The sequence below is a fragment of the Pectinophora gossypiella genome, chromosome 8 (assembly GCF_024362695.1).
Source record: "Pectinophora gossypiella chromosome 8, ilPecGoss1.1, whole genome shotgun sequence".
Classification (NCBI taxonomy): Eukaryota; Metazoa; Arthropoda; class Insecta; order Lepidoptera; family Gelechiidae; genus Pectinophora; species Pectinophora gossypiella.
Window position 1 is genome coordinate 8,035,503 of NC_065411.1, and position 22,062 is coordinate 8,057,564.

The 22,062-nt window shown below is 39.6% G+C and overlaps 2 protein-coding genes across 2 annotated transcripts; one reads left to right on the forward strand and one right to left on the reverse strand.

Annotated features, from left to right (window-relative positions):
- On the reverse strand, positions 1-18,776 carry LOC126368899 (zinc finger protein 84-like). Its single transcript, XM_050013127.1, has 12 exons — positions 18,645-18,776; positions 18,067-18,113; positions 16,722-16,926; positions 16,138-16,304; positions 14,957-15,132; positions 11,694-11,865; positions 4,358-4,488; positions 3,802-3,982; positions 3,047-3,156; positions 1,944-2,130; positions 1,035-1,174; positions 1-409 (listed from the first exon to the last, which is right to left on the reverse strand). The coding sequence occupies exons 2-12, from the start codon at positions 18,086-18,088 to the stop codon at positions 272-274; spliced, it is 1,629 nt and encodes a 542-aa protein (XP_049869084.1). The 5' UTR covers positions 18,089-18,113; positions 18,645-18,776; the 3' UTR covers positions 1-271.
- A 745-nt stretch (positions 18,777-19,521) lies between these two features.
- On the forward strand, positions 19,522-21,881 carry LOC126368919 (uridine 5'-monophosphate synthase-like). The gene is made up of 4 exons (XM_050013163.1): positions 19,522-19,840; positions 19,936-20,410; positions 20,591-21,060; positions 21,166-21,881. Exons 1-4 carry the CDS (start codon positions 19,694-19,696, stop codon positions 21,496-21,498), a joined length of 1,425 nt encoding a protein of 474 aa, XP_049869120.1. The 5' UTR covers positions 19,522-19,693; the 3' UTR covers positions 21,499-21,881.
- Positions 21,882-22,062: the final 181 nt, after the last annotated feature.

Consider the following 22,062-nt stretch of genomic DNA (forward strand, 5'->3'; position numbering starts at 1 on the left):
TTAACATGTTATAGGTAGTAAGATTGTCAGGGGAAAGGTGATATGGAATGTAGACTTCAAGCTCACCTTCCGGACACACCATATAAAAATCTCATTCTTACCGTGTGCGAGGGAGACGGATAACGCGTGCTCGATCTTACTCCTTAGCAGCTTACGGCCATTTGGACTAAAGTAACCTAGAGGGGGTGAGGTAAATCTAGCGTGGCACCTGACATGAATTGGTGCGGGGCGGAGAGTTACCGTTCTATACGCAATTTATTCTATGTCGAGTTCACATGGTGACGGGCACTCGTCCAGAGGCCTGCGGGTCGATGGTGACAGCCCGCTGTTCCCCGTTGTCCATAGACATCACCATCTGGTACGGCACTTTGATCTGCAGTGGCACGCGCAACTTGGAGTTGGACGGTGCCTGCAAATAAATAGAAATACAAATATTTAAAACACCATAACTGGACTGGTTGGTAAAGCCAGACTGTCGCACAATCATATACAATTGGGTAGTCAAGTCAAAGATAAATCATGAAATTCTGATTACTAAACAAAGACAGATCTAAAGGTGTCAAAAAACGTTTTCTTTTTCCTATTTAACTTATTTATGTATTTTAAAGTACTTACTAGATTTGTTGTTGGAAATTAAGAGGTTTAGGTTAGAAAAAATAACTTGTAATTAAAGCTTAGATAAACAAGATGGAGCATAGGAAATACTTCGTAAACGAGAAGAGTTCCCTGCACATTTTTATTGCTTGAATACGAATATATAATACTCCCAGACCTCTTAAGTTTCATTTTCTTTTAATGCTTTGATGTAAGTTAAGTACTATTAATTTCTAGATGTACCTATACGTGAAGGTAGAGATTGAAATTGTGTACTGAATAGTCCGGCCAGGGAGCATCAGGCCACAAATAACCGTTCAGTAAATCATAAATTAACCCCAATAATAGAAAAATAAACGTTTACTCCACAAATAAACTAAGTAAACACACAGTAAAGACTTAATAAACAATGATTATTATTAACGTTTATCAGAACTTACTGTAATAGTGATTTCTGGTTTGATCTCCTTGGACAGCATGTGTATAGGAAACAGATCCGGGATCATCTTTTTGTTGGGCTTGGGTTTGTTTTTCTGGTGAATTTGCGCGTGTTTCTGCAGGTGGTCCTTGCGATAAAAACCTGTGGAATATACTGGGTATTAAAAAATGGCGATCATTTGCAATAGGCTGGTTACAATAGAATCCGGGCTTTTCCGACAGACCGTCAGACGGATTGTGTACTTTTCTAACATGATGAATTATTACGACGGGCTGATCACCTGTCACCATATGGCTCACCATATCCGTGTAAGGGTTTCGTTTCAAAAGTGACCGCAGGTTGTCTTCTGATTACTTGTTGCACAGCCCACCGATAAGGCATTACGGGCATGAGCTTATACAGGATGTTAGCGACATATCGTAACGAATACTAAGAGGGATGATTCAGACCATAAATCTGAGTTAATATCAAGTGGAATTTTCTGTCTCAAAATTCATGATTTTTTTTAGTTTTTTTTAATATTTTCAATTCTATACTTTTGCGATGGAAAATTCCACTTGATATTAACTCAGAATCATGGTCTGAATCATCCCCCTTAGTATTTGGTACGATGCCACTAACACCCTGTATATATTAATTGTCTATTAACTTTAGGGCTCGATGCCGATGTTTTTTTGCTTGCTTGGCAAAAATATATTTACTTAAGTATGTAATAATTGACGATTCAAAGTGTAACTAACAACGATATTTTTCAGTTTTGGAAGGCACGTTAAGCCGTTGATCCCGGTTACTGAGCCATGTCAGGGGCCCTTGGCGCCTCAATAGTAACCCTGATACTAGGGTTGATGGGGTTGCCCCTTGCCCCTCACAACCCACACGATAGTAGAAGTTTGAGTTTATTTTAAATTACCTTTCCCACAATCAGGACAGAAGAAGGACTTGATGCCAGTATGTATGTGCAGGTGTATCTTGTAGTGGTCTTTCCTCTTGAAGGGCTTGGTGCAGTACTTGCAGACGTACACGCGTTGCGGGGTAGGCAGTAGTTGCTCCGCGAGCAGCGCTGAGTTTTCGAGAGGGCTGGCGTCTTCTGTTGCTGGCTGGGGATGGCATAAGGTATGTTAATTTAAAACAAATTGAGATTATTATTTTTTTATTTTTTTATTCGCATTTGTCCACGTTCTCACTTAATACACAATATCATAATATAGTTCGCTATATTACATACCTAATATTCAATATCTCCTATACTTAAAGGTTGCCTGGAAGAGATTGCTACTTAGCAATAAGGCCGCCTATTGTACTCATTTTATTTCTCTTTTGTTTTGTATTTTTTTTCCTGTTTGTGCAATAAAGTATTTGTTATGTTATGTTAATAGTAAACGATGACATAGAACGGTAGCTCGCCGCCCCCGCGCCGGGTCTTACTTTAGTCTAAATTTATATCCGTAAGCCGCTAAGCAGTAAGGAGGAGCACGCGCGTATTGTCTGTCTCGCTCGCACTTAGGCGGCAAGGCGGCACATATAGTAAGAATGTGATTTTTGTATGGAATCTCCGGGGTGTGGTGGATGATGTGGCCTAAGGTGGAACACCTACAAACAGCCTACATATATTCAGTCTAGCCTTGATCTCCAAGATTATAATCTTTTCGAAACAGACAGCGGCAAGCTGTTGCAGTCCTTCGCTGTTGGCAGCATTTAAAGAGCAAACAAAATTCGAAGTGCCCGTCTACGTTGCCTATTTGAAAAAAGAACAACAAAATTTGAAGTGCCCATCTACGTTGTCTATTTGAAAAAAGAACAACAAATTTTGAAGTGCCCGTCTACGTTGTCTATTTGAAAAAAGAACAACAAATTTTGAAGTGCCCGTCTACGTTGCCTATTTGAAAAAAGAACAACAAATTTTGAAGTGCCCGTCTACGTTGTCTATTTGAAAAAAGAACAAAATTTTAAATGCCCGTCTACGTTGTCTATTTGAAGTCTAGCCTGAGCTAACAATATAGAAGGAATTGTTACCGTTATATACTGGGGATAGTCATTTTCCTTCTTGGCCCCCGTTTGTTCCTCGTTCTCTCCGTTGCCGGGTTGACAGTCGTGGCTCTCGAATTGAGAGTTGCTTTGGAAACCTGAAAGGAATAAAAAGAAATATAGCTTTGGAAAGCATGTAAAGTTGTCGATCCTGGGTATTGACATATCTTCTTCTATCGTGTAAGTTGTGAAATGGTTTACCAACCCCATAAACCTAGTGTCAGGGTTACTATTGAGCCGCCAAAGGCCCCTGACATGGCTCATGTAACGACTACGTACTTACACCAGTAAGTAGTAACCGCGACCAACGGCTTAACGTGCCTTCCGAAGCAGGGGTCATCTGTCTTTCGGACAACCAGGTGATCAGCCTGTAATGTCCTATAGCCAAACTAGGGATCACAAAGTGATTTTCGTGATGTGTCCCCACCGGGATTTGAACCCGGGACCTCCGGATCGTGAGCCCAATGCTCAAACCACTGGATCACGGAGGCCGTTATATATTACATACATGGCCAACATATGATGACTTTTTCACTGATTTCGAGATTTGCTGTCGAGATGGGTCGACAATGTGCTGCAGTTAACGTTAGAAGTGATCAAGTGCTACTTGTTTGGAGAGGCATTACCTATAATATGCTATGTTCCAAATCCCCACCGGCTGATTGAGGGGAGGCCTGTACTCAGCAATGGGTCGTATAAAGTCGTATTACAGGAGTATCTGTGTTTTAAATCATATTACTTACCCATATTGCATAGCGAGCACCATATGGTGGGCGGCAGCTTGAGATGCACGTTGGCGTGGACCTTGAGGTGCTGCCGACGCTTGAACCGGCGGTGGCAGACCGGGCACTGGTGGGGCCGACTCTCCGGGTTTCGTTTTACCGGCGCAGCGCGCTCTATTAGCAGACCCTGAGGATCAGCGTGCTGCGGAGAATAAATCACTATTTAAGTACTTAAGTAAGTAGAATTTCTTTCACACCCTTTGGGGTTGAACTTCATAGCGTTTTCGTGGGAACGCGTACGAAAGCACGAATACTGCACAATAAAAATGTCGAGCCAACCTTCCAAGTACTATGGGAGCTCACACTAAGTTTACTTACGACGCAAATTTGCATCCAAAGTGAGACTTTTACATTTTCCTCATTATCAGCATGATAGTCAAATTGGGAGGGTTCGATTCCCGGCTCAGGTATTAAACCACTGAATCAGAAAAAAGTTTCAAATCATTTGCTCGAGATAATGTGGGAAATTGGCGTAAACTTAAATATGTACATCCCTATAATGGGGTAGGAAACTTACCAAAACCTCATGGCCAGAATTGTCGCTCAACGACTGCATGTCTGACACGTCGACGTCTCCGTTGATGTGCATCGGGTACGGCAGTAAGTGCACGTTCATATGTGCTAACAGTTGTTCTTCTTTGTGGAAACCTGCAAAAATATTTTACGTGAATAATTGTAGCTAAGACGGCTTGAGTGACCACCAAATCGGAGGTTCCTGGTTCTAATACCGGTTCGGGTTGCTTTAAGAAAATATTCTTTACCTACTGACTTTATTTGAGGCTCTGCCCACCCTATTGGGAACAAAGATCGTGAGTTTATGTAGAGATGCACGTCTTACCTGGGATAATTAAAAGTTTAAAAATGGGTCAATCGATATGACAGATCTATTAGCTTTCGAAATAATATATAGTTTCGAACTAAATCTAAACTTACATGAAAGATTATATTGTAGGAAGGCAACGCTCGTCAAAAATAAAAGTTGTAATAGTAGGTACCTACTTACCTAGTTATATTATTTTTCTCTATGGTCGTATTCACGTTGTACTTACATCAGGTTGTACCTAAAATCATATACCTACAAGTACTTGTCGTAATAAGTGGGTATGGTAGAGGCCTTCTGGGAAATAAAGGGGAGGGAAGACCCCCACCCTCTACAAACATCGACGCTGACCCCATACGTGCTTGAAGTCACAAGCCACGCGGCTGAGTGCGTAAATGGGCCTTGGCCATTTAAAAAATGAAACTGAAATTATCATTTTACCTATCTATTTTCATATTCTCGTTTTTACTATCATATTAGATTGCCCAGGTTCATTCTTTCGAAAGGATGGTACTAGTGAGTTTGTTTATTCCACTGCCCACTTTCCAGACTAAACGGATTTGGAGGATACGAGTATTTGGTAACCTTGGCTGGTACCTATGGTATGGTTAGGTAATCCAGTGTCTCGACCAGGCACTGGTCTAACTCATAAAGGATAGGTATTTTTATTCCACTTAACAATGCATCCCACTCTTCCTGGGTAAAGTCAATATACAATACGTTGGTGAACTCGTCAAATTTACTTACTAAATAAAAGGTGTTATGGCTTTGAACAAGAATATAAAATAGCCTACTTTACTTATAAAATAATTATAAAAATGAAATAATGGTTAATGGCAATATGCTCGTCTTTACATGGGACTTCAACATAAATGGCGAGGAGTGGGTACAATACAGCTCCGGCTATCCCTTCGGGGACACAGGCATGATGCTATGTTATGTATGACACTTATAAAAAAAATATTCGAACACACTTAATCGTAACATAAGTTATCCAGGTGGATAGGAGTCAAGATACGTACCTACCTATTCGTAATTTACTATAGACGGAATTACACGGCTTATTTTAAGTGTTTAACTCTTTTAGACTTCATACCAAATAAATAACACGTGCGAGTATTCACTTGATCAGTTTTGAAACCTCACAGCTTTGTGAGTCCCCTTGTAATCAAATTAAATGTCGTTAGTCGTCAAGGTCCCCCCTTACTATCCCATTAGGGGCGATCGGTCTTGTCTCCATATTACAAGGAGTAGGTAGGTACTTATTTTATATTAGGATAACTTCTGAGAAGTGTCCACTAACTGCAACTGTTCTCAAGTATGGCTGCAAATGTCCGTTCCAAAATGATGGATTACGTATGTTATCCATCAGAATTAATATCAACAACAATTTTAAACAACTAAACAGGCATAAACGTACATCTCTTTTTCTATTTTATACTAAACGTAGTTTGATATTTAAGCATTATGAATGAATCATATGTTGTTAGGTAAATACCTATCATTCCCTTCCGCGACGCGCTACAAAGAAAGTTATCCCATGCCTTAGGGAATCTATTCCTAGTACGAGACGTTGAGTGCGCTGTCATTTATGAAGATAAAAAAAAACTTTCCTGCTCAGTTCAATAGCAACGAAACATCATTCTATTCTGTCGTCACGTCCCCCCTTCTAAGCCCCACTTGGAGTCCCGTATCACAAGCGCGCAGTCCCCTAAGTCATTTGACAACCCCTATTTCTTAGTAAAACCGGTCATTGTATCGCCCATAGTAGGGGTACAGGTAATTGTATGAGGCAGTGAAAAAAGAGGGATACTCTTTTTGTATGGACGTGGAATAATAATAATAATTAGTTACACAGTTAGAAGTCGGGAAAGTGTGATGCGTTGGATAAAAGAGAATGACGACGCATAGGTACCTAATAAAATTATATTAGATTGTTTCAAATACTAGAGAATAATCATTAATGATTTTGTTATAAGTAAGTAGGTATTTAGTTTTTTGAACATTAGGTAAGTTACAATTAGTCGGAACACAATTCTGAAAGCACAAGTTATCTACTAGTTTTAGTGTTCAGCATTCAAACTTCGTTCCATCAAAAATTTCACTACCAAATACACAAAATGATAAAACAAAACGTCTATTATTTCTTCCTTTTCGTCGAAAACTGTTCAAGGCATCCCATTAATTCGAACTACGCCTCGAGATAAGCTGAGCTTGGACCTCGACCCCTACATGCGCTGCGTCAGGCGCGGATTGGAATTTGGGAGGGATGGACCCTAAACTTTGTGGAGGGGACGGCCGCCGGCGAATTTGAATCGCGCCGGGTTAAGATCATATTATACAACAGTGGATTACGTGGTTACTGCAGCCTGCTGCCTATTGATAATGCTTTGATTTTTTTATGTTAGGTATATAATACCTATACCTTCCTCTCTTTCCTGGTAGTTTCCCTTCTATAACGTTTTTTTAATAAATTCTTCGTGTAGTGTATATGTAGGAGATGAAGGGGAAGACCAAGAAGAGCTTACATGGAACAGATCAAAAAGAAGGCGAACCTCGTGTCTTATAAGGAAGTGAAAGAATTGGCCTTTGGTAGACCAGAATGGAGAATGCTATGCCGACAAGAACGTGGCTCTTAAATTAGTGATGATATAATATACCTACTTATGCAAACAACCTTTATTAACGTGATATAACGTTATGTCCTACGAACTAATACACAATCAGTTTACAATACCAGTAAGGAGTATGTAGGTAAGTAACTATTGAACACAAAGTAAGAAATTGTAGATCAATCATCATTATAACCATTTGCACAGTTCAAAAGGCTTATATTAACAGTGCAAATATTTATTCTAGGTCGTGCCTTTGACCGCAACACAACACGGCATTAAGTAAGCTAACGTCTAAAACCTAAACAAAATATACAAGACTTAAATTCAAACAGCGGGCTGTAACCCACGTTCGACTAGTACATTTTAAGTCACCCCCTCCCTAAAATAAATTAGATATCCAAGTCGTCCATAATCTAACATCCCCTGTCCATGGGGGCCTCCCCTAAAGGAGGAGGGTCTAATAAAGGTCGCATGGGCTCAACGGCCTTGTACTCGTATGTACACTTGTGCTCACAGAGGGATCCTCTAAAATTTCGCATTTACAATATTGAAGAGAAGCCTGTATATTTATCTTGTCCGCTTTCGCACACCATATAGGTATATGTGTTATAATACGAGTAGTTAGTTTTTACGTGAATTTTTGCATGGGTATGTCATGGATGAAAAACTACAAATGCTTTTAAAAAATCTAAGAGATCACGTACCTACTATACCTAGGTGATAAGGTTTAAAGCTACATAACTTGTGACTAAAAATACACGTGGTCATACCATAATGCCCTGTGCCGAGAGTGGTTGCAATTCGTTTTGATATTACCTAATAAGTTTATGTAGGTACGTAGTAAACAATTTCCAGTAATTACGAGTATGTAGGCACTTCTTTAAACTACATAACACAATACCACGTTGGTATCTCCAAAGGGGTAAGCATGAACCTATTGCAGTACTTCTTTAATTTATACGTTCGTTCACAATCGACACGTAATAAAATAACATTTTTAATAGAAAGTGAGAGTGAAGATGCGGTAGGATACAGACGCCCAGTGAATGTCCATTTACCGTAGCAGTTGGAAGTGAAGGCAGGGAGAGGGCAGTGGGACGAGGGATCTCACAATGGTTAGTATAAGCGACAGGCCTTTCTCCAACACTGGCGCGTCTACATCATATAAGTACCTGCTCTTGCTTAGTTGTTCTAATCAATGGTTCATGGTATTTTATACTTAGTATTGTTTGGGTGTCAGTTTTATTCTTCCTGTAGCCAAAATCACAAGCATGCGTTTATTTCACACTGTAATTCCACAAACGGACGGCATGTATTTTGGTAAAGGCTAGCGTTTTAGGATGTGAGCATGTCTGAAAGAACATTTTTATCCCCAATCGATCGAGCTAGGGATTCTACGGATAGGGACATTTTAACATCATTACTTTGTAAGACCGTCTTGTTCTATTGTATTCTGTACGTAGGTAGTTCCGTAAAGACAGATAAAGCGCTTAAAAAAAGTTTATGTCTAACCGCAATTTCACTTGACTGACGATACGACCTAAAGCGAAACAGTGTGCTGAATAACTAGTTTTTTGTAAGGTACACGAAGGGGGAACGCAGCGGGGCGAGGTGCCTACGACGTAAGTAATTGACATTGAGTAGACTAATGCCCAGACCCTACTCCTAGAAGGCATTATGGTTCTCCAGGCTTCCTTCGCAAACATAATACCATAATAAAATATTGGTTATAGACATTGAAATTAGAAGGGTTGGGAATATGATGCATAACACTTAACTTGCTAACGTATTTACTCAATAGATAGATTAGTTAATAATAGTTATAAAGATAGATAACTAATGTTTTAGAGCGTACCCTTGATGTGTTCTATTTCTTGTTTGTATGTAATAATGTGAATATTCTCCGCTACCCTTTTATTTGCGAGATTACCTATTCAAAGTGAAAGTTTTGTCAAATATTAAAATAAATAAAGTGACCGTCAAGTGTGGCTCAATCAAATAGTATGTACAACGAGACTAGGGTATCTGGTCACCGCAGGTGAAAAATAGAGGGATTTATCCTCCATTTCACCTCCATCCCCGGGGTCCGATAGTCAGTACTCCCACGTTTTGGGACCACCTGCCTCCCAAATTCTCCAAACACGCGCTATTTTACCTACCCCGAAAGTAGTACCTATGTATGACATAGGTACTAAAGATCCCAAAGGCATTGAGTTCATGTTTTGTGGTATTTATGTATTTAAAGATTTTTTTTGCAAAACACGTTTTGGCCTTGATATTGTTGAAAAAGCTTGCGCATTTTTTAGGAAGTAAGCATCGACTTATACCTACGACATTCCGCTACGATTTATATAGAACAATTTTAAGTAGTTATTGTTTTCGCCGCATACGGCGATACTGCTCACAATCTACCACGTTGGTCTAACAGAAAGATCAAGTGAAGCATGGGTACTCAGTTCATCTTGCCATGGATGTACCTCAGACTAGCCCAATTGAGAATATAGTCGTGAGCTTGCTTATGTTATATTGTTACGTCATTTCCGTCCCTTCGTAGAATGCGTAAATAGCTACAGTTAACACGTCCCTTTTGATGGAATTGTTTAAAAATAGAATCCCTATGAAGCTGCAAAAATTCAGCATCGTTTTAACTTTCCGTCCAATTTACTTTTCAAATCTAAAAATACGCAATTTTATAATACACGGACAGAGAACGGAAAAAAGGGGAGAGCTGTAGGTACTCCATTTAGGGTGGGGTAGGGTATCCTATTTATAAGTTACCTTACAACACTTTTATGCTGCCTACAGTTTTTTTTTTTATTGGTCAATTTAACGTGACGTAATGTGACGGGATAGTACATGCCTGTTGTACATGCCAATGAAGTATATTTTAACTGACTTCAGAAAGAAGAGGTTATCAATTTGGTCCATAGTGTATGTACGGTCACGAGCATTAATATGTATACACTTTAGTACCATGTCACATTAACTTTTTTAACAAATTAAACCGTAAGTCTCATTAAATGTCAAATATGATAGTGCGACAGGGTTCTAAAGTGTGTACATGATATTGCTCATGACTGTACCTACGTAATAAGTTTGTCGCACTCGTCAGAAACTATTATAGAAGGAAAGCAATGACCTCGTTGATGTCTTTTGTATGAAGGAACATGGAATCATGCCCTTATTAATGACTAGCTTTTGCCCGCGGCTTCGCTCGCATTAAATTCGGGGTAACACGGTTCCCCTTTCCTAATGTACCAATGTTTAAGCTTCCTACCTTGAAAACTGCGAAAAGTCCCATATACAATTTCACCCCCTCTTTGCAGGGGTTGAGGGCAGATATAAAAAAAATAATATCCACGCACCAATTTTAGTTTTTTTTTAATTGCAGAATGCTTCATACAAACTTCCACCCTCCATTTTAGGGAAGTGGGGAGTTAGAAAGAGACAAAAAGTAGCCTATGTCACTCTCTATCCCTTCAACTATCTCCATTTAAAAATTCACGTCAATTCGTCGCTCTGCTTTGCCGTGAAAGACGGACAAACAAACAGACACACACACTTTCCCATTTATAATATTAGTATGGATAGTGGACAACTTGAAGCCGTTAGATGTCATTTAGCAGTATCTATAAGTATCATGAAGTCGTTTAATCAGAAATGGTTTGAGCGTAAATTAAACTGTCAAGGGTGTGTCGGATATACTCAGGGTGCGGGTTGGAGGAGGGAGCATGCAGATTGGCGTTGGGTTATTACAGGTTTTCCTATTCCAGTTTAAAAAATAAAAAAGCTAAGAAATAATATAAAAAAGGTGCTGTCGTCTCGGGCAAAGCTCGTGCGGTAAGAGAACAGAGAGGTTAAAAAGGCCACATCGAAGCAATTCGTCTAAAAAACCATTATTGCGTTTTGACATTTGTTGGTATTGCGCACTTCGTTTTATACGCGCAAATGTCAAATTGCAATATTGCTTTTTAGATGAATTGCTTTGGTGTGGCCTTTTTAACCCCTCTAGCACGGGCACTGGCGTGGGATAGGTAAATAAATACACATACACATAAACTGCCTATATACGTCCCACTGCTGGGCACAGGCCTCCCCTCAATCAACCGGAGGGGGTATGGAGCATACTCCACCACGCTGCTCCAATGCGGGTTGGTGGAGGTGTTTTTACGGCTAATAGCCGGGACCAACGGCTTAACGTGCCCTCCGAAGCACGGAATCATCTTACTTTTTCGGGCAATCAGGTGATTCAAGCCTGAAAAGTCCTTACCAAACAAAGGACAGTCTCACAAAGTGATTTCGACAATGTCCCCATCGGGAATCGAACCCGGACCTCCAGATCGTGAGCCTAACGCTCTAACCACTAGACCACGGAGGCTGTTGGTAAATAAATATGACGGATTAATAATAGGACTTACTTTTCCCGCACTCGGAACAGACTTGCTCCTTCTTCAAGTGTGTCTGGCTGTGCAGCTTGAGGTGATCCTTGCGTTTGTACGACTTGTTGCACACGAAGCATATGAACGGCCGCTCAGGGTCCAGTACCTGCGGTGTCCCGTTCTCCGTCGCCGTGTTGTTTTCTACGCTCATCTGTTACGGAATAGAGCACTTAGTTGTTACTATAGATCCACATTCGTATTGTGACATACTTCCGTGACTGTGTCAGCAATATTGTCTTTTAATGCAACTTCAGTTCTATCCTCGTGCTTTTAGATCTCTACAGAAGACGCGGACGAGTTCTCGTCTGACGAACTGTTAAGATAACATTACCCCAATTGGGGTAGTCAGAGGTGAATTACAAGATGAATTACCTACGCCTCACCGAGCTTTCTGTAATAACAACGTGATAGGTGGTGAGCCGTATCGCCGTCTATAAAAATAATAACTAGGCGCTCCCCGTTTGAGAAGCAAACCGGTGAACCACATTGACTCTTGATGACGAACTCTTGTTTATGTAAAAATACGGAACTCGTTGCGTTGCCATACGTCCCGGCTTAAAAAAACCGCAGCCTTGGTAGGTAAATCGACAGTGACGCCAGCTAACCACGGGAGTACAGGAAATGGCATAAACTATAATATTAAGTAACGGACTACGTGTTACCCCGACCGAAGTCCAAGTCCAATGTGGACCCACCTATATAGCCTATTACACGAGTCCATTAGATCATTGTTACAATGTCTAATTAGGTAGGGGCAATTCATTAAGTGCTAAAGCCACTCCACTGAATTTAGAACCTTTATCATACCTAGTCTAAGGGCAATATTTAACCTTGTATGATTTTTATTGATTGTATTATGTATATGAGTATAGGTATCTATGATAAATCATAAGCCTAGGTACGGCCATGAGCACTAATATGTATACACTTTGAAACCATGTCACATTAACTTTTTTGACAAATTAAACCGTAAGTCTCATTAAATGACAAATATGATAGTGCGACAGGGTTCTTAAGTGGGTACATGATATTGCTCATGACTGTACGTAAATATGTCTCACTAGGAGTTCCTAGTGGGACATATTAGTCCTCCCAGTTGGGAGCACATGCCCTTTATTAGCCGGAGGGAATACGAGGTATCTGATTCCAGTGTTTCGCTCATCATCACCAGCCCATTAACGTCCCCACTGCTGGGGCACGGGCCTTCCCTATGGATGGATAGGGAGATCGGGCCTTAAACCACCACGCGGGCCCAGTGCGGATTGGTGGTTATTAACGACTGCTAAAGCAGCCGGGACCAACGGCTTAACGTGCTTTCCGAAGCACGGAGGAACTCGAGATGAAAACTTTTTTTTTGTGGTCACCCATCCTATGACCGGCCTTTGCGAAAGTTGCTTAACTTCAACAATCGCAGACCGAGCGCGTTAACCGCTGCGCCACCGAGCTCCTCACTTGTGTGCTCCTCGTTTCGCTCACTCTTGGCGTATTTTGCCGTTGAAGATCATTGAATTAATAATTGATTTAATCATTACTCTGCGAATATTTCATTCTTTATGTTGGCATTTTGGTACCTACATAATGTAGATAACCGTAAAATATACATACAAAAACTCATTATTCCCTATGGTATCTAGGTAAGAGGGATAATCGCCTAGAGAGCAATGTGTCAATCGTCAATCAATCCCAAGGCTACGATCGGGAAAAGATGCGATATTACCTAGAAGGGAAAGTAAACAGTACGTCAATGAGTACTTTACACGCAATAGATAGGCAAAAGGTTCTAAAGTATGTCATCGTCATTATAAGCCTCACACGTCTGTTTCAGACGATTCATGCATGACTACCATTGTCCACTTTTTTTATGAACTTTTTTCATGCGTGTGTTAGCCAATTCTGGAGCGGCAAATTCTACCACACACTCTGCAGGAGAAGCCTTCGACCGTTGGAATATTGTCGGCTTCGTATCGTTTCGTTTTCCTACTTGTCAGTCTGCAACCAGGTGTTAAAGTATGTACCTATATAATATACTTATTTATTACCCGTTTTATGTACGATCTACTTAGGACAAACATGGAGCGTAGGCGCAGAGTAGGTACATTATCTTCGTCTTATTGTGAAAACCACGTAAGCGCCTATTTGAAGTTTTGTAATTTTCTGAAGAAAAAATCATCAATAAATCTAGATAAAAATTGAGATCAGTAAGACTGAAACTACGTTTGTTTATTGCGAGGTTTTGGTAACTTATTATCTCGGATTCTCAGGAGTGTCATAAGTGTTTAGGGATGAAGCAATGCCGAATACGATGGGCTTATTTAGCCGTAGGTACGTATATATTATAATACAAAAATATGCACAAATAGTACCTAAGTAAGTTTTTCGGCTCTCAACTCTTGTATTCTTTTTCTTATCATGTGGGTTGTGAGGTGGAATACCAGCCTCATCAACCCTGGTGTCAGGGTTATGATTGAGCCGCCAAAGGCCACTGACACGGCTCATGTAACGATTACTCACTTACATCAGTAAATAGTAACCGGGACCAACGGCTTAACGTGCCTTCCGAAGCACGGAACTGTATTATTTCAATGTGGTTTATTTTCGTGTGGGTAATCAATGTGATCAGAAAATAGACTTAAAGCTTCGCAGTGGGGGGCGTTAATCGTGGCGTGTCAGGTCAAATTGAGTGACGTCATCTCCGTTTTCTTAAAGTTAACACGTTATTTTACAAATATTTTCAGCATTTCAAAGATAGAAATGCTAATTACGCATCAAAGATAGTACTAAAACTAATTACCTACTTATATAAATATATTTTTAAATAATGCTCAATGATGATGATTACTTGATCCAGCCGATTTCGGCTACGGCAACTGTTTCAACTCCGACGTTGAATGCTTAATTACAATGCAGATAGACGCAACATAAATTAAGTACTTCGATATTTAATTTCGGTTCTCTATAACGTCATAGCTTGCGTTTTCGTAAAAAAAAAACAGTCATTTCGTGTTTTGACATTTAGTTAACTGGGTGGTTTAAAAGGCCACATCAAAGCAATTCATCTAAAACAGCAATACTGCTATTTGACATTTGTGTGCATTGCGCACTTACTTTTATATGCGCAAATATCAAATTACAATATTGCTTTTTTTGATGAATCGCTTCGATGTGGCCTTTTAGCCCTCCTGTAATGTTGTACAAGTTGTAAAATACCATAATCCCGTATTCTTATTTAAATACCTACATACCTCCATCACAGGCTCGCAGCCCGCCTCGTCATCGATGACGGGCTTGACGTCATCTTCCAGCACCTCCTGCTTGATCTGCAACAGTTCCTGGTCGCTCAGCTGGAACATGTTCTGCTCCATAAATATCTTGCTGTGGGTTTGCAGGTGCTTCTGTAGATGGTCCTTGCGGTAGAACGCTACAAATAAATATTAATAAGAGACGTGTACGCTGGACACTTGCTGGAGGGACTGGCCGGAGTACACACAACCCTGAAAAATGGCCAGAGGAGGCCTTTGCCCAACAATGGGATCTTGTACGCTAGATTAACTTAGAGTCGTGTAGGTACCTATATCAATATCAATTACCTAGTACCTAGTGCACAATGTCGTTAATTTACTGTGAAATTGTTACATATTATATGGGGTATATTATATAACAGCCTTCGTGGTCTAGTGGTTAGAGCGTCAGGCTCACGATCTGGAGGTCCGGGTTCGATTCCCGATGGGGACATGGTCGAAATCACTTTGTGAGACTGTCCTTTGTTTGGTAAGGACTGTTCAGGCTTGAATCACCTGATTGTCTGAAAAAGTAAGATGATTCCGTGCTTCGGAGGGCACGTTAAGCTGTTGGTCCCGGCTATTAGCCGTAAAAATACCTTCACCAACCCGCAGTGGAGCAGCGTGGTGGAGTATGCTCCATATCCCCTCCGGTTGATTGTGGGGAGGCCTGTTCCCAGCAGTGGGACGTATATAGGCTGTTTATGTATGTATATGGGGTATTAGTGAAATCGTAATGAATACTGAAGAGGATGATTCAGACCATGATTCTGAGTTAATATCATGTGGAATTTTCCGTAGCAAAAGTAATGATGTTTTTTAGTTTTTTTTAATTATTTTAAATTCTATACTTTTGCGATAGAAAATTCCACTTGATTTTAACTCACGAATAATGAGCTGAATCATCCCTCAAAGCTTTCGTTACGATGTCACTGACACCCTGTATAAATGTAAAAGTCAAGAAGATGTTCGATCAAAACAGTATACTTTGCTTCGTTGTTCCTCAATAGTAAATAGACAATAAATAGGTGGTATCTACATAAGCGGTGTACGACTAGGTATCGAAAAGTTTAGGTATGGACTGGGCCAACACGAATCGAGCATTTATTTATAGTGAAGCCTAAAATGAAGCTAACTATACTTACATCGATGGCACAGCGAACAGACTTGCGTCTTGTCTCCTGTATGTATGGACTGGTGAATGTTCAGATGTTCTTTCCGCTTAAACCCCTTACCGCATTCAGGGCATACGTGCGGACGTATCTCCTGGTGGCCCAACGTATGTCTTATCAGGTGCTCCTTGCGTTTCATACTGGTTGGAAATTGGAAAGACATTACATTTTTTATGTTATATATAACTCGTGTGAATTACCTAGACAACTCGCTTCAAGGCTCGTACTAGCGAAGTGTAGATAGGTATAGTTAACACGCAGCCGGGGATACAAATATACCTAAGCAAGGGTCACAGAGAAGGAAAGCTGGGAAAGCCTGATTACGGTTCCCTGCTCCTTCCAAAGATGTTTTCTTACGTAACTGAAAAGTATTTTGTTGTGGTGTCATAAAATCCACGAGCAAGCAAATAGGGACTGTAGTTGTGTTAAACACAAAGAAAGGGAACAATGTATTAAGGGTAAAACGGGGAAATCCATTTTACAATTGTTTTTTAGCCATCAATGGAAAGTTTCTTAACCCCGCATAGCAAAAAAATAAAAACAAAAAAATGACGTACCCAGTGCCACAAACTCCACACAGGAACCTGTACTCCTTAAAGTGTGTGCACAAATGTAATTCTAGCTTCTCTTTCTCATAAAATCTGACCGGGCATTGCACGCAACAGTACTGAGGTCCTTGCTCCGTCTCCAGAATTATCGCCATTTTGTTTTTTGGCAATACAGACCTCTTTAACATTATCTTCATCGAGGTTATATTGGGATCTGGAAGATGTAGCTAATTTTATTTTTGTGTAACGACAGTTAACGGATTGCGTGTGACCAAGGGGCCTAGCCAAAATGCTATACCTTCGTTAACGCTTCATAATTCATTTATCCGCTTTAAAAATGGTAGGTACAGTTTGCAGGTGGTCAGCTTTTAGCAATAGGTCAACATTTTTAGTTATGCATCACCAACGAATAGATGAAAATGTGCATAAATTGATTTAAAGTAACGTAACTCTTTTATATAAATCCCATTCTATTCGTTAGCGTTAACGAAAAGTTTGGGGAAACCGCCACGTTAAGAACTACGAGTATGTCCTATGCTGCTTCTACTCACGTCCCAGAAGTCGATAAAAGAAAACTTTCTGTCTAACGGAACTGAGATGTTGGCAACGGACAACGTTGATTCAAGGTAATGTTCAATCTAGAGAAGGTAGGTCGCTTGCCTATATTAACGTCATTGTTTTTCCAAAAGACATCGTACTCTCACAAAAGTAATCGTCGTAATTGGCAACAGAAAATTTCCCGATGCACGCTGGAGGGGTGGTCGGTAGATACTAATACCCATGAGAGACGAAATGGAAGAGGGTAAACAAGTATGAGTACTGAACAAAAAACTAAAGCCTCCCGAAAAATAGTGGTAAATATAGGTATATGTACTCATAAATAAATCCGTAAGTATACCTAAGTATGGTAGTTTTCCTTCTTCGATTTAGCTTAATGTCTGCCTCTTATAAAGACAGGATCCTTACGTTTACGAATGACGAGATAGGTAGGTACTTAATAACATAACATAGTATCATAACTGTACCCCCCGAAGGAGTAGGCAGATGTATATGGTACCTACCTACCTATATACTTCACCCTCTCCTCGCGAGAGGCGAGTCTATTGCGATTAACCGGGCACAAATCCTGGAAACCACGATCAATTGTCTATGATCCAAACACAAAGTCGAATTCAGTATGTAGTTTAGAGCCAGAGTCGGGATTCGAACCCGTGGCACTACGATGTAAGTCACGTGGTTTCCGAACAGGGCTGTCATAGATTTCAGGTATAGGCTACTTAATATTAAAAACATATAGAGAAAATATACGGCTAGGTAGCTACAAGCTAAATGGATAATTTAAATAATTACGTACCTGTTTCCATATTACTATCCATGATATAGTACGAAAAATATTGTTACCTGTAAACAAAATTTGATCTTAAAATTTACATAAACTGACCTAACAACGAAAGGAGAGTAGGCCCGAAACAAAACTTGTAAAAGTTTCCCACATGCGCAAGCCCGTAAAGCAAGGGGGCCAAAAAATTTAACTTCAAAATAGAGATTCCTTCCCCTCCCATCCCACCAACGGATATCGCCCAGGGCCCAAGCTCCCCTCCGCTATAGGGGTGACTACCCTTTGTCTACCCTAACTTTCCCTATGGAGGGGAGGATACCCCACTTCGTCGGCCGCTAGGGTGGGCTTACCTTACCCTAACATCGATTCAAAATCCGCTACCTGAGTCCCAAACACATTTTAGGAAATGTAATAATAATAGTGGGAGTATTGAACATTTGAATAACTACTACAAAAATATCACTTAAAATTAATTTAGAGAATGAAAAAAATAAATATTAAACAATGTGTGGGCGCGAAAAAGTTTCTAATGAAACTTATCTTGACGACACTTTCTTTTATCTACGGCCACTTACATAAAATAACACACTTACCATCAGTTTCAAAGGAACGATTAAAAAAATTGCACAAATCTTTTTTTTTCAGTACATAACTATATTTCACGTAAATTACTATTTAAATTACAAACAAAAAACGCGATATACCCCTACAAAGTATGTTATGCGAATGATTGAATCGAACGAATGAACAAAATGATTGATTACAATGTGAGTGAAAGTGAATGAACTCCCCCAACAAACAACAAATGACAGGTGCGCTTTTTTCATGAAATACTAGTTACACACACGATAATCAGCAGACACACCAACTCTTTTCTATTCAAAAATAAGTTCACGTCCATGCTTTTTTTTTCACCCATTTGATGCGGTACCTAGTTACATAACTTCTACCCATGGGTGGTTATCTTCATACATTATCATTCTCGCATTATGTCTATGGTTGCGGCTTTTTGGCGGGAAACGAGAACGGGACAGTTGCTTTCTTCATTGAATAATCTAAATAATTAATATGAAGTGGTGTTTTGTGGTTAATGATCGCATTAAGTTAGTCGGAAGACATTCGCGAGTGTTATTATATCGGAGTACTCAATGAACAAAGTGTATCTGCCTATTTTCGCTACGTGCCAGGAAGCCGCTTAATAACTCGAAAGTTTATGCGGACTTTTGAGTTAATTCGTTTGGGGTTCGGAGTAGGAGTGTACTCCGAGGGTGGGGCCTTAGGTTTCATCATCATCACCTTTCATCATTTCATTAATCATCAAGAAAAAAAATACGTCAGACATGGCTGTATAGGCATAGTTCCCTTTGCCTTACCCTTTGGGGAAAACCAAAACAAAAAAAAATCTACTCGTACGACGACGCGTCGTGCCCCAAAGTCGTGCCCGCATCGATAGGCATCGATATATTCCACGTGGATAGCATTCTTTGATCCTATTGGTCCAAGACCTCGCATAAATTCCGCGCCGCGCGCGCGGCGCGGCAGTAGATAATCGTGTGGTGGCGCCGAGACCGCTGTGGATTCTGTTCACACGTGTTCCTCTTCTCTCCATTTTAATTTAGTATAAATTGATATAATAATAAAAATGGTGTACGATAATAAACTTCAAGAACTAGCGCTTAAGCTGTTCAGTATAGATGCTGTGAAATTTGGTGAATTTATGACGAAGAGCGGCATAAAGACACCGGTGTACTTTGACTTGAGGGTTATAGTCAGCTATCCGGCCGTTATGGTAAGAAATTATACCCAATTTTATTCAATGTGATTACAAGTGGATGGTATTCTAGTCTATTATGTATACGGTTTAAAATTGGTTACTCTTTCTAGGACTTAATATCTACATTGCTATATGAGTTCGCTGTAAAAGACAGTAAATGCGATCATCTATGTGGAGTGCCGTACACTGCATTGCCGGTCGCGACCTTGCTGAGCGTTCAAGCCAAAAAGCCTATGTTGATGAGGAGAAAAGAAGCCAAGTCTTACGGTACCAAAAAAATGATAGAGGGGCATTATAAAGTTGGTCAAAAGTGCCTTATCATTGAAGATGTGATCACTTCTGGTTCCAGTGTGATGGAAACTGTAAAAGATCTGCGTAATGAGGGTTTAGTATCTGATGAGGCAATTGTGATTCTCGATAGAGAACAGGGAGGGAAAGAGAATCTTGAATCAAATAATGTCCAAGTTAAGTCTCTATTTACAATGTCTGGTTTGATTGAGATATTGTTGGCAAATGGAAAGATCAATCAAGAAATGGCCACTAAAGTCCATGATTACCTGAAAGGTACTAAAGCTCCTTCAACAGGTAATTATCACAATTTCAATTTATTTAAACAAGTTGTCTAAGAAATTTATTATGTTCGCTTATTTCTAACTAAATGTGATGTTAGAGGAGATTGTATAATGTAAATAGATAACATTAATAGCCTTCGTGTTGTGTATCAGTATTTACATTAATTTTATTTGCTTTTTCTTACTTTTGCAGTACAACCAGTAAACCGAATGGCTCTTACATATGAGGATAGATCAGAGTTAGCCACCAGTCCCATTGCGAAGCAGCTATTCACCATAATGGCTTCTAAGAAAACCAATTTATGTTTGTCTGTTGACCTTACATCCACAACGAAAATCCTTGACCTGTTGGAAAAAGTTGGTGAACATATCTGCTTAGTGAAAACCCATGTGGATATTATAGAAGATTTTTCAGAGGATTTTATAAGCAGTTTGAAACAATTAGCAGCACGGCTTAACTTTTTAATACTGGAGGACCGTAAATTTGCTGATATTGGCAACACTGTTCTACAGCAATATTTAAAGGGTGTTTACAAGATTGGAGAGTGGGCAGACTGTGTGACTGTTCATTCCTTGCCTGGAGAGGGTATTCTAAAGGCTCTTAATGGATCTACTAATGGCGTCAGTAGAGGTGTTTTCTTGTTGGCGGAAATGAGTTGTGAGGTAATTTAAACTGATTTGTTGAACCAATTTGTGTTTTCAATGTTAAATAATGATATAATGAACTTTGGAAAAGAGTAGTCTAATGTAAATTGTATGCTTTTTCAGGGAAATCTAATAACACCAGAGTACTCAGTAGCTACAGTCAAAATGGCTGAAAAGTATCCAGACTTGATCACAGGGTTTGTTTGCCAAAAGAAGGATACATTCTCCAACCCTGGCTTGATCCAGTTGACTCCCGGTGTCCAGCTGGAGAACTCTAAGGATGACCTGGGGCAGATCTACAATACCCCTGAAAAGGTAGTTGTGGAAAATGGGGGGGATGTTATGGTGGTGGGGAGGGGAATAGTCGCTGCTAAAAGCCCAGAAATTCAAGCCGTCATCTATAAGGATGCTCTTTGGAAATGTTACTTGAAAAGAGTTTCTGGAAAAATGGAATAAGAGGATCGTCTAGATATTCATTTATCATAAAGGTTCATCAAGAATTAGATTAATTGCACAGTATCATTCCTAAAAGAGTACAAAGTTTATTAGATCTAAAATAATATGAATAATTAGTACTATTTTGCAGTTTAAGTTGTGCATTTTCGTAGTGTTTTACTTGCAAGTATGTAATTGTATTATCTTGAGTATTGAAAGTTAGTGTGCAGTTGTTACAAAGTTTATATCATGTTATGTATAATAGAAAATAATTGTAAATGTAAGCAAAATGGTAACTATGATTGTATAGTTAATTTTTATTCTAAGAGACCAATACCACTGTGATACAATAATGTTTGGGTGCTATTTGTACCAAATCCAACTAATAAAAAATATAAAATTTGTTTATTTATTTTATTTCTGTTCCCTACTAAATTAGTAATAAAACAACATACTTGTTACAAATACTTTTTGATTGTAATTTATTTATAACGTCAAAACTTGCACAGAAAAAAAAACATATTTGTGATGTGATATATCACGAGTATTTATTTTTTCGGCAAACGCGCGATACTGAACCGAAAA

Coding starts and splice junctions, on each gene's coding strand:
- LOC126368899 (XM_050013127.1), bottom strand. CDS start 18,088: ATGGATAGTAATATGGAAACAG. Junction 11,866..14,956: donor GCTGCGAGCCTGTGATGGAG/GTATGTAGGTAT, acceptor ATTCCGTAACAG/ATGAGCGTAGAAAACAACAC. Junction 3,983..4,357: donor ATTCTGGCCATGAGGTTTTG/GTAAGTTTCCTA, acceptor TATTCTCCGCAG/CACGCTGATCCTCAGGGTCT.
- LOC126368919 (XM_050013163.1), top strand. CDS start 19,694: ATGGTGTACGATAATAAACTTCAAGAACTAGCGCTTAAGCTGTTCAGT. Junction 19,841..19,935: donor TCAGCTATCCGGCCGTTATG/GTAAGAAATTAT, acceptor TACTCTTTCTAG/GACTTAATATCTACATTGCT. Junction 20,411..20,590: donor TACTAAAGCTCCTTCAACAG/GTAATTATCACA, acceptor TTACTTTTGCAG/TACAACCAGTAAACCGAATG.